The 12,860-nt window shown below is 36.6% G+C and overlaps 1 protein-coding gene across 6 annotated transcripts in view; it reads right to left on the reverse strand.

Annotated features, from left to right (window-relative positions):
- Positions 1-12,860, reverse strand: part of LOC134540432 (uncharacterized) — a 202,815-nt gene that overhangs the window by 7,624 nt on the left and 182,331 nt on the right. For all 6 annotated transcript variants that reach the window (XM_063383181.1, XM_063383178.1, XM_063383179.1 and 3 more), the window contains 2 exons: positions 4,125-4,211; positions 1,295-1,642 (listed from right to left, as the gene is read on the reverse strand). In XM_063383181.1, the coding sequence (XP_063239251.1) occupies positions 1,295-1,642; positions 4,125-4,211 (435 nt within the window). The remainder of the gene's footprint in view (positions 1-1,294; positions 1,643-4,124; positions 4,212-12,860) is intronic.

Below are 12,860 nucleotides of genomic sequence, written 5' to 3' on the forward strand. Positions count from 1 at the left end.
TTCGCACACCCCTCACCTTGCCCAGCACCTGCACACGCTGTCCCCGCCTTCCGCCTCCGTCCACTTACACAACACAATGACATCGTGACTTCCGCCTCCGTCTATTTACACAACAGAATGATATTGTGACTTTCGCCTCAGTCCATTTTAACTAGTACGTAACACAATGATATTGTGCACAGACTAATTAACTCATTTCCACAAATATGAGAGCTTCTTACAGCCAACTAATAATATGATACAAATTAAAAAAAGTTCTATTATCTGCCCATCCACAATTTTAAATTTTTTCACACACACACATTCTCTCCCTCTCCCTCCCTCCCTCCCTCTCTCTCTCTCTCTCTCTCTCTCTCTCTCTCTCTCTCTATATATATATATATATATATATATATATATATATATATATATATATATATATATATATAGAGAGAGAGAGAGAGACAGACACACACACTTATACACAAACTCTCTCTCACACACAAAAGCACTATCAACAAAAATCAGCATTTTACAGATACGAGCAATCAAAGATATTTTATTATTGTCTCGCGAAATAGTAGTGCCTAACATTCTGGATTAACCCTTTCAATACACTACAATTTTTTGGATATTTTATAAAGTAACAATTAGGAGCAGGCATTTTTTTTTTTGTGAAAAAAATCTGTTTGCCCATTAGACTGCAAACAAGGTATGCCCACACTAGCGATTGTTTCCTTGTGACTGGCGGCAGCCTGCGAAAGAAGCCATCGCCCTATTCGGCTGGGCCGTTCGGGACGCGTTTGCTTCCGCACTGGACTGGCTGTGATCGGTGAGCTGACAGTAGCTATCCACCACGAACAGACCCAGCCAACCACGAAACACAGACAAAGCTGGCCTGGATAATCTTTTTGTGAAAAATACAGCACTAGTAATACCATGGTAATAAATAGAGACCCGTGAATTTCGCGGATTCAATGACCTCCAGGATAGACTCCAATATCCTCTACACACTCGGGCAAATGCCAACTGTTCATTTGGCTGCTGACTTGCGAGTCGTCTCGACTGGGTGGCCTGTGATTCGACATTTCTATGAGTGAGGGTCTCTAATTGGCCCTCGGTCCTCCAGATTAACAGAGAACCAATGACAGAAGCAGCACTAAGGTATAATTATTTTAATTTTAGCATAACATGAAATGTATCTGCGAAATTCACGGGTCTCTAGTAATAAATAATTATCGTTCTATGGAACATGTGAACTGTCCACGTCAACGTACGAACAGACTGAAAGGGGCGGACGAGAGAAGCTACTTACTTCCTTCTGCATCTCCTTCTTGGCAAACATCTGCAGCTCGTCCCCGAATATCTCCTGGGAGTTAAGCACCTCCTGGTAGTCCATCTCCTTGACGAAGCTGTGGTCCTCGATGCCGTTGGCCTTCAGGAACTCCATGTAGGCCACCTGGAAGGCCTGGCCGATCGACTGGGCGATGAACTGCGCCTCCTCGCTCTCGAACACGTGGCAGATCATCTTGGGCGTGCGGTTGACCTTGGGCGGCTCCTCCACGTCGTGCGGCACGAACCTCCGCCGCGCCATCAGCACCACCAGGTCGCCGATGTCCGCGATGTACGAGATCGTGCGGAGGGCGTGGTCCATCATGATCTCCTGGGCACAAACAACCGCGCGTGAGCCGGGGAAACTTCCGACGTTCGCTCGCCACAGCACTCCCACTCCCGCCAGGGTGAACTTGTGCCGGAAATTAGGCATTTCCACACCTTTCTAATTTTTTCTATAATTTTAAAGTTTTTTTTATTTTTCTGGTTGTTAAGGGGGTGATTTACTCTTTGTTAGGCCGGTGTACGCCACGTGTTAAAAACTTTGTGCCAGCGAACCGAGGCCCCCTTTCTCTCAGGGGGCCTATCTGATATTTTGCTGGTCTAACGCGGACGTGGGCAGCCCGGTTGAAATTTCTCTCGCCTGCAGAGTCACGTCCCCAGTTTGTAAAGCTGGGTTCCACTTCCAGTGCGGTCAAGACTCCAGGATATTTTTGCAGGGAAAACGTGGTGGGCGTGACAAGGGGTGCCGCCACACGTGCGGACGCACGCATCAGCAAAAAAAAAAAAAAAAAAAAAAAAAACTGGTGACGGCCGACGTGATCAAATGGTCGCTCGCGACGCACGCCTCTACCATGGGAGCGAAAACGAAAGGAAGTGAGTTAGGCTCCCGCTCCAAGCGGCTAGGAGACGCGTGGAGGCTGAAACCGAAAGGTTTGAGGCTACAGAAAATTGACCATGGAAAACTATGTCGGTGGACGTTGCTGCAAACAGGTGAATTTATTTTTTGAAGTTCTCCGTTTCCACATTAACACATTCCATCACTACACCTACCCAGCGAGCTGGCACGTATGCAAGTAAAATGTTGGCCTCACATTCGAAAGGGTAAGGGTTCTAATCCTGGTGTCGCTTTTCATATTTTCTCAAAATCACTCCAGAAAACACTGGGATGTTTCTTTACAATAGGCCGTAGCCGACACTTGTTAATTGTTGGCCGATATTAATGAAAAATGAAAGTGTCTGTCACAACGTAAAAATCCACCAGTACCTTTTTCACTTTTAGTACGACTATATACTTTGAACTCTCATCATTTCTTAGCTACATGCGCCAGCCGTAAATAGCAAACTTAATATTCCTGTGTTTTAATAACGTTCTTGATTCTAATACTTCGTAAATAAAAATATCACTATCACAGTAAAGTTAGATATGAACAAAAACTTCATTTAGAGCATGGCTGCAACTTCAAACGGAAATCACCAACTACTTGAACTGCAAAGAAATGTTTGTAATATCGTGACTTTTACCGTACTGTTTCTCGTACAAAGCAACCACATGGAATGCATTTCCATATAAATATTTGGTACCGTGAATTTCATGCATGTACAAAGTCTCACAATCTTGTACATTTAAAATTATTTTTTTAAACTTTGTATTTTGTGAATCGATATATTTCACAGTTGCATATTATTAAATTTTCTTATATTATATAATGACCTATTAAATAATTAAATTTTCCAGCCTACATTAGTAAAATCATGTTTAATTGAACAACTAACGGGTCATCAACAAACATGAAAACAATCTAAAACTACGAGTTGAAAAAAAGAGATATTTTATGTTTGTAAACTGAAAATGGAGAATGTTTGTAATTGTGACTAGACTAAACACAATTACACAGTTGCAAAAGTTTTAGAGAAGTTAATGTAAAAAAATTATTTCTGTACAACAGAAACTATGTTTTTCTGCTGCAAAGTATCTGTGCATACTTGCTACTAGTGTTTCGTCAGAGAATTTTCAGCAATTGTGGTATTTTTTATGGCTCTAAATGACATTCATTTAAAAATTAAGAATGTTTTCTATATTGAGCCAACGTACGGCTATGTAAATTGTGTTGAATTGTTTAATGTAAAATTTTTAATGACAGCGAACTTTAGTCAAGCACTCACTTGTTTTTGTATTTATATTACTGCTGGTTTTTAAAAAATAAGTCCCATTCAGTTCATCTTAGGTTATTTTTATTTTTAATCAACTTTTGCTTACTAAAACACATGCATGTCATTGTATGATTTTCTAAAAATGAGATATTTATGGTAATTTATTATATTTATGAAATTTTTTTAACCAAAATGTGTCTTCCCCAGTATCGGTTCGGAATCCGTGAATTGGAAACAGTAGTAGGCATATTGACATTTTGTGAATCTGTACAGCTTAAATGGAAACCCCTTGAATAATTTGTGTTAGAGATCAAAGGAAACATTAGAAATTTGAACTTACTAAGTAGTAAAAATTAACCAGTAATTTTTAAAAAGGGTTTTTCTATTACATATCTGGACCCTGCTCATCCAGACATCTGACTAATCCAGACGGGATTAAAAAAAAAAACAGGATTTAGATACTTGATTTCATAGGTTAAATTTTAGGTCTACGTAAACATTTGCATTAAAAATAACATTAAACTGTAGGAAAAGTTTTAGTTATGTAGAAAATAAAACAAATTTTAATAGTGTCCGATCCCAACTAGTCAAGATTAGTGGAAACTATTGAACTTAAACTGCTTTCTCCTTTGAAATTTGCAGTTAACATATTTAGTTACCTTCAGATCTGTGTTGAGGACCATAATTTTTTCTGTTGAAATGAACAAGTCAACTTCTGTACTAGGTTGGGTTTCACCCTCTGGTGCCTGAAAACAAAATAACACATATCTTTACTTTAGAGATGGAAAAACAAAACCACAAAACAACAACTAAACAATAACTCACATACATAGATAAAAAGTTAATGTGTGAATTAAAAATTAGGAAACTAAAGTCTATGGTACTTTAAGTGTATTTCTCTTATCAAACAACAGATACCACATGTTATAATTGAGAAAATAGCTTACAAAGGAGGGAAAATACAATTTACAAATCCAAGCAGCATTGAAAATAAAATGACTTCTTAAAAACTATTAAGTAAGCAAAAAATTTTTAATTAACTCAGAAGAATTTGAACTTACCAGAGCCTTCAGCATCCAATGAAAGCAATGGGAAAAAACAAAACATATTATAGTGATTTGTTCCACAGAGATTCACATAAAATACATAAATACATTTAAGGTTCTCAAATAAGAGACTATGGACTCTAATTCATGCAGAAATATTTACTACTAAATCTTTCAGAAAAGAAAAACAAGGTAGAAATAAAAATAAATTTCTACAATTTACTACTGCAATCATAAAAAATTTAAAACATTTGAATATTTGCAATGAAAACCAATGCAAACAAGATAAAACTATTGAATATGAGCTGCACTAAATTAACTTAATGTGTACAAAGTAGAACCACATATCAGATGGAAAATGACCTACTGAACAACACTATCATAATAATTACCACAAGAGATATGGAACACTGTTTGTTCCCCTGGATTCACGCTGACATTGAGAGCTATTTGCAGCTGTGTGGTACACAGCCCAATCTAGGATGCCACAAGTGGCTATCATAGAAGTAAAAGGAAATGCAGTTTTCATGTCATTAGAAGAGACCTGCAAAATTCACGGATTCATTTGGTGATAGGCTAGAATTCAAACGCATATACCTCTTAGATAATTTTGCTATTGGCTTACTGTTCACCTGGACGAATCTCAACCAGTTATAAACCCTCAACCAAAGAAGGATCGAATCACAGACAAACCAGTTGAGACGACTTACAAGTCGGCATCCAATGAACTTGCATTATTTGCCCGAGTGTACAGGGGTATGTGCAATCTATCCTGAAGGCCTTTGAAACCGCGAATTTTGCAGGTCTCTAGTCATTAGGCTCTGAATTTTGCTTAACGAAATGGTGAATTTTTCATCTTTAAATTTAAAAAAAAAATTGCCTTAAAGAGATACAGCCTTTCAACTAAAAATTTTGAAACCACAGTGGGTGGCTTACACAATGAGCACACACTAGTGGGCGGAAAGGAGTGAAGAAGAAAGATGGGGTAGAGGGAGGGGGGTAGGAAATTCCCAAGATAGACTTTGAAGAAATACTGCTCAAGGGTATTGCTGTACCATTTTTAATATGTGTCTAATTCAATCTGTTAACTACAGAAATTATCTTCTGTTTACAGAGGAATAATTGATTATAAATCCAAATATTTTTTTAAGTATTCCCCACATTCATTTCACAAAATTCCTGGCCTCGTACCACTTTCGAAATCCCTTGTCTAGAACCGAAGAGACGTCTGAAAACCTAACTTGCTTGTTGAGTATCAAATTTTTTTTTTGTCTAAGAAACCAGAAAAAGAAATGCAAAAATGTTGTGATGGTGCAGGAATGAAGTTCAACTTAAAAAAGTGTAAACTCAGATATTCTTCCTATAGTTTTGGAATGCAGTGGAGTCTCGCTATTTCCGACCAGTGGGACCGAAAGTCCGGATTAAAATGAATTTGCCTTAAAATGCTTGCGATACAAGTTTCAGACGGGTTGAACTAGGAAAAAATCCTGTATTTAACCGAATGTAGTGCTGTGATTTCTTGCCAAAACTGTGGAGGATGAAATAGGGGGTCGCATTGTAATCGCAAACTTGTAACTGGCCATTGGGAACAGTTTAGTTGAAAAACTGCAGGTTCTGTCCAATAAACTCCATCGCTTATGCCACTTTGGTCCGGGGCTTCCTGAACATATGCACCGGTGTGACGGATGAGAGACGAAGGATGAAGGAGAGGGTGCAAGTGGGGTTTGTTTCAAGGTTCCTTCTGCTTCTCTTTTCTGTGACTGCTGTCTCCTCTTTCACCCTCCTAGACAACCACTATATGCATCACCACATTGTTCACTTTATGAACTACAGTCATAAAAAACCATTTGTTTTTCTAACTGCATCTTCTCATTTCAGAAGAGACCATGTAAATCACTCTAATGACTAGAGACCTGCAAAATTCGCGGATTCATTCGGTGATAGGCTAGAATTCAAACACATATACCCCTTAGATAATTTTTCTATTGGCTTACTGTTCATCTGGACGAATATCAACCAGTTATAAACCCTCAACCAAAGAAGGATTGAATCACAGACAAACCAGCTGAGACGACTCACAAGTCAGCAGCCAATGAACTTGCGTTATTTGCCCGAGTGTACAGGGGTATGTGCATTCTATCCTGAAGGCCATAGAAACCGCGAATTTTGCAGGTCTCTACTAGTGACGAAAGTGGCACCAGAAAGGGGCTAGTAAATATGGTACAAATATAACAAATGTTAAAGTGTTATGTACTTGAATCATTATTTATAATCCGTAAAGAATTTTTCAAAAACTCATATGCAAAAAGATTGGGATTGCATTTATATTCAGTCAAGTATTATTTTCAGGTAAACACTGTATGTTTCTCCTTCATAAACACACTTTTATTACAGCTTGAATTTAAGTTTTAAATACTGCTGAACATGTAGAACTGATGCAGGACAAAACAAAACATGTTTGTCGTTAAATCCCGTCCGGATGAACCGGGCGTCGGGACGAGCGGGTCCTGCATTGGCACGACTCCGCCGCGAACAGACACCGAGAAGAGCCAGTACTGCTTCATCATAAATAGAGATCGGAAAAATTTGCGGGTTCAATGACCTTCAGGATAGACTCGAATATCCTCTAGACACTTGGGCAAATGCCAACTGTTCATTGGCTGCTGACTTGTGAGTCGTCTCGACTGGGTGGTCTGTGATTCGACACTTCTTTGAGCGAGGGTCTCTAATTGGCCCTCAGTCCTCCAGATTAACAGTAAACCAATTGCAGAAGCAGCACTAAGGTATAATTATTTGAATTTTAGCATAACACGAAATGAACCCGCGAATTTTTCAGGTCTGTAATCATAAATATTGCTGTGATTTATTTTGGAGTCGATATTAAATTAAATTAATAAAATGTGGTGATTGTTCAGAACATTCTGAGGACGACGCCCCAGACCCTGACGAGGGAAGGTGAGCGAGGCGGACAAGGGGGACGAGGGGAGGGGGGAGGGGGGAGGAGGTGAGTGAACCTTGATCTTGGTGACGGCCTCCTCCACCATGTGCTTCTTGAGGCGCCGCCTCCTCTTGCATCCCCCCTGCTCCTCCACCTCTACCGAGCCCAGAAAGTGCAGCCTGAACACGGTGCCCGTGGGCCCGCCCGCCAGCGGCAGCCGCGCTTCGCCGCTCGGGTCCTCATCCTCATCTTCCTCCTCGTCCTCATCCTCGCTCAACTCGTCGACGAGCCCGGCCAGCGCGCACCCGGGCACGTGGTGCGACTGCGGGCCGGTTGCCTCCTGAAACCGGCCGGTTCCCCCGCCCCCCTTCGCGATCCCCTGGCCCCCGGTCGCCGGCCTGACAGTGGCACGCGCCTGCCTCACTAACTGTCGTTAGAAACACATTTCACGTAAATGGTTAGATTAGAATGAAAACCTCGCAGGCTCAGGAATAAACTCAACAGCACAAAGGGGAAAAAAAAAAAAAGTTTAAAATCATATTTTGTACAATCCAATACATTTTATATAACTAAATATTATTATTTAGTAATTATTCATGTGCCTAACTAATTTTCAAAATTATGGCCCAAAATAAAGCTAAATATTTTTCAGGATGTAGTTAAAACAAAAAAAAAAAAAAAAAAAAATTATGTTTTACAGTAAAGATTAGTGATGGGATTTTCGATACTTCGATACCTTCGATACTTGACGGTATCGCAAAGTATCGAGTATGGAAACTGTAAGTTCGATACATTTTTCCGATACCGGAATGCTTGTTCATTTGTATTGAATTAAGTTTTGAGTCGCCATCGTACAACATACAACTACAGTAGAACCTCGATGATTACGTTCCCGTTTCATACATTTTCCCGTGTCATACGCCGATTAATTTTGGTCTCGCCGAAAGTACTGCTATATTTACAATGGTTTACTTTCCCGGAACATGCACTTATAAAATCATTAATTTCCCGTTTCATACGTTTTTACAAAGCGGAAAAGTCCTAAAATTCACAATTTTTTTTTTTTTTTTAGATATATTCCTCCTGATAAATTACGTTTTAATTAATGCTTTTATTTTGAAAAACGCTCATTGTTTACTTTTGCAAACGTAAGAAAATAACTTTATCGCACCATAGATATGGATAGTATCAGGAAGACTGTGCACTATGGCCAGCATCAAGCGAGACTAGTGGCGCAAACTAGCAATGATTATGAAAATGGTGCACGCGCTTTAACAAGGCACGGATCTCATATTTTGTGCATTCATTAATCTTTGAACTGAATATAACTGTTTGTTATTGTTTTCTTACGATCAGATTGTTTTGTATTTTACGTTTCTCAAGATAAAATTTTATTGAAAATTGTTCTGTTGCATAAAGTTGTTTGTAAAATGAAACAAACAAGCAAAAATTTCTAATTTTCTATTTACAATAGCCTAATTTTTTTATTTCTAATTTAGGCTTGGAGACTTTTCCCCCCTCCAAGAAAGGACTTCAAACATTTTGTAAGGCCACTGTTTCTCATGTCAGCTTTACTTGATTATGGACTGTATTTTACATTTCTGGTGGTTTTATTATATGTATATATAATGATGAATACATATCTTTCATTAATATAATGCAATTATTTACACATTATGTATTTAAGTTTAATCTGACATAATGCTGGTATGATAGATTGAATTTATACAGTTTAAAACTAATTTATGTTATTTGTAATAATTGTTACTTAATGGGAAAATATTTTTCCCTGGAGTATCGAAAGTATCGGAAGTTACGAAGTATTGAAAGTATCGAAGTATCAAACTGAAAAAACAATACAGAATCGAGTATCGAAAGTGTATCGTCCCACCTCTAGTTAAGATGCATTTTTTTTAAAGTAATTCTTAAATACTGCTAGTTCCTGTTCTTTCCTACTTCATCATTATAATTATGTTGCAATATAAAAACAAATTATAAATTGTAAAATTTGTATTTTTTATCCAAATAAAATGCTCTACATTTGTGTTTCTTAAGAAAAGCTCTTATTTTTACATTTAATAAAGAATTGTACTAATTTTTTTTACTTAAAAATAGTCAAATTTTTACTGTAAAAAATAGCAAAGCCACATCAAAACAAAATTATTTACTACATACAGTTTAAAAGTTATTATATTATTCATATTAAACAATATAAATTTATTTATTTATTTTTAAAAAAAGACGCAGTTTCAAACTACCCATGATTATTACAATTTGGTGGTTATAATTTAAATAAATTAAACACATTGTGCATAAAAAGTAAAATTTTTTCTTATCTATGAATGAAAATTAATTGATAAATATTTTGTATAAGTATAGTTTATAATTGCCTAATTGACGTGCCACTGTCATTTTGGCGAATATTTCAGTTGTGCATCTGTCGTCTCCAATCTACGACAAACAATCAATATTGTTTAAACCTGAGATCAGCTAGTTAAAAATACAAGAAATATTTGTAGTGAACATGTATTATTTCCATTTCCACACAAAATTTTAGAAAAAAATTAAAAAAATTAATTACACATTTATAATAAAAAAATAACTCTCTTGCATTTAATTTATACAATTTATTTTTTTGGAAAGGAAACTAAACTATTTATTAAAAAAGTTGTTGTGTATGTACATGTCCAACATTGCAAACAGTAAAACACTACCGTACTATACAAAGGTGCTGATACAATAAAGTTTTAGTTCAAAAATATGTGGAAAAAGGGGTAGAAAAAAAAACAAGCCATAGAATATCCAAAATGAAATAATATTCAAAACAACGCACCAATGCATTAATTAGGAGACAAAGAAGATAAAAAGAGTGAGTTGGACTTGAACGTGAAGTGCACAGCTAACATCAGACAGCAAAAGTTGATAAAACAGGAGGGGGGAGTGAAATGAACAAACACGAGGGGCGAGGGGGTAGGGGGAATAGAGACGACAGATGTAACAACAAACGAGCCGTATCGTGTCAGCAGGCAACCAACCAATCACAGCGACAAGCGTGCGTTAACATAAGGCTCAAAGTCCAGGAGCCGACGCATCCTCTTACCCTGCTTCCACTAGCATAGCGCGGCGAGCTTTCGCGCCGAGCGACATAGTGAAACACATACACGCAACGTAAGCTCCTACACAGTAGCCCAACTGTCCAACTACCGGGAAATATACCAAGCCAGGCTAATTTTTGTATGCTATATTTAAGAAATAAAGTTGTCACATATCAAAGCTACTGTACATTTACATATATAATAACGCACATAAATTTATCTGTACTTCACTGCACAAATTTAAACTATTGACGTCTTTTTTATTATGTTTGAAATGTGCAAACAGGGCACGCGGATATTGCTAATGTTCCTCCAAGCAAACTTGAGGCATAAGTGATTTATATGGCAAACATTTCCACATCAATCTAGCGATTCCAACAGTCGAAAACATGTCCATAACAACCATCTGCATGCAAAACTTAAAACCAATTCATCTAGCTTTTATGTACGCTGCAAAACAAAGACAGTGGTGATCCAAACGTAATAACTGTTCAGCATTATGAACAAATATACTACAGGGTTGTATTATGCCAAACACCAATACATAGTTCATAGATGTACAGCACCATTATGCTGGAATTAAAATGGCGCGATGGGCATTATGCAATGGATGTGATGTGAATAAAATATTTTTTCAAACCAATCAAATATGGTATCTGTGCAACAAGAAATATTATCTATTTTCACTCATTGTGTCATTGGTGCAACATTACTAAAATGAGCATATTCAGAATTGTTTTTTTTATACGAAAGATGATTAGACTGGGGCATTGGTAATACTATTATTATTAGTGTTTTTAATGTTTTTTTTAAGTAAATTTAATTGACAAATCTTTGAAATGTGTTTATGCACAGTTATTTTTCTGAATGAAAGTAAAACACGTTGATTTAAAAAAAAACCTGTAAACATTGATGGCATTGGTGTTTGTTACAAACATAATAGAAAATTACAATATGCTATTTTTTATTTATTTTTTCGTTTGTATAAAAACTGTGTGTTAAAAAACACATTATTTTGATGTTGCCTTATGCCATTCACTCTACTGTGATACCAACATAACCAAACAAAATGCATCAATCTTTCAAGTATCATCAATCCTATAAATATTTTCAAATTAAGAGGTATTAATTAAAAAAAAATATTTACACACAATTACAGTTAGAGGCAAAGTATTAAACAGATAAAAATATTTTAGCTAAAAACTTAAAAAAAAAAAAAACCTCAAAATTTGTGTACGTCTTTACAAATTTATTTTACAACACTGATAACTGCTGAACACAAATAATACATATTTGAATCACCACAATTTTGTATTCATTTTGACACTAATCATTATTTATTTCATTGACAGACACATGTACTGCAATCAAAAAAAAATGTTGTACCCTCCACATTCATATTTAGTATTTACATAGGTTAATAGGTTATTATTGGCCCAGAGTGACAGTGCATTTACAAATCATTATTACAGTTATACTTACGAGGAAAGAACGCAAACATATTCCTTATGACAAACTACTGACTCTATGAGTATGATTAGGGACCTGAAAAATTTGTGGTTTCGATTACCTTCAGGATAGTCTACACAGTCATCTGTATACTCGGGCAAATAACGTCATTTCATTGGCTGCTGACTTGTGAGTCGTCTCAACTGGTTTTGCCCCGAGATTCGTCACTTCTTTGGTTGAGGGGTTTCTCATTGGCCCAGAGTCGCCCAGATGAACAGTGAGCCAATAGCAAGAGCAGCTTAAAGGTATATGTATATGAATTTCAGACTATCGCGAAATGAACCTGCAAATTTTTTACGGTCTCTAGGTATGATCGACATTATTTTACAAATATTACATGTTTGCTTCACCATAAAGCATAACCCATCATGAAAAATTTCATTCAAATAAAAATTTATGTAATAGTGCTGGCACAACTAATGTTATCTGAAAATGGCAGTCACCTAAACCATCAGATACAATATTGAAAAACATATCATTTTTTGAGGTCATATGTCAATTTTTTTCAAATTCTTATATAAGTAACAAAAATTAACTTTATGTGCAAGAAAAAATTATATTAAGCCCTATTCACACAAGCACCATTTGAAAAAAAAAAAAAAAAATTCATTTGGTATCAAGTATACCTATATTAATTGTGATACAAACAAAACCAATTTTGTTCTTCGAGTCCTGCAGTGATGAATATTGATTATAAACAGTTTTATGGACACAGACCATTGCTGTATTACACTGTATGTGATAATAGAAGAAAGTTTCTCAATGACCCAGAGTGTGAACTAGCATTAGTCATATGTCCACAAAACC

The sequence above is a fragment of the Bacillus rossius genome, chromosome 16 (assembly GCF_032445375.1).
Source record: "Bacillus rossius redtenbacheri isolate Brsri chromosome 16, Brsri_v3, whole genome shotgun sequence".
NCBI classification, from domain to species: Eukaryota; Metazoa; Arthropoda; class Insecta; order Phasmatodea; family Bacillidae; genus Bacillus; species Bacillus rossius.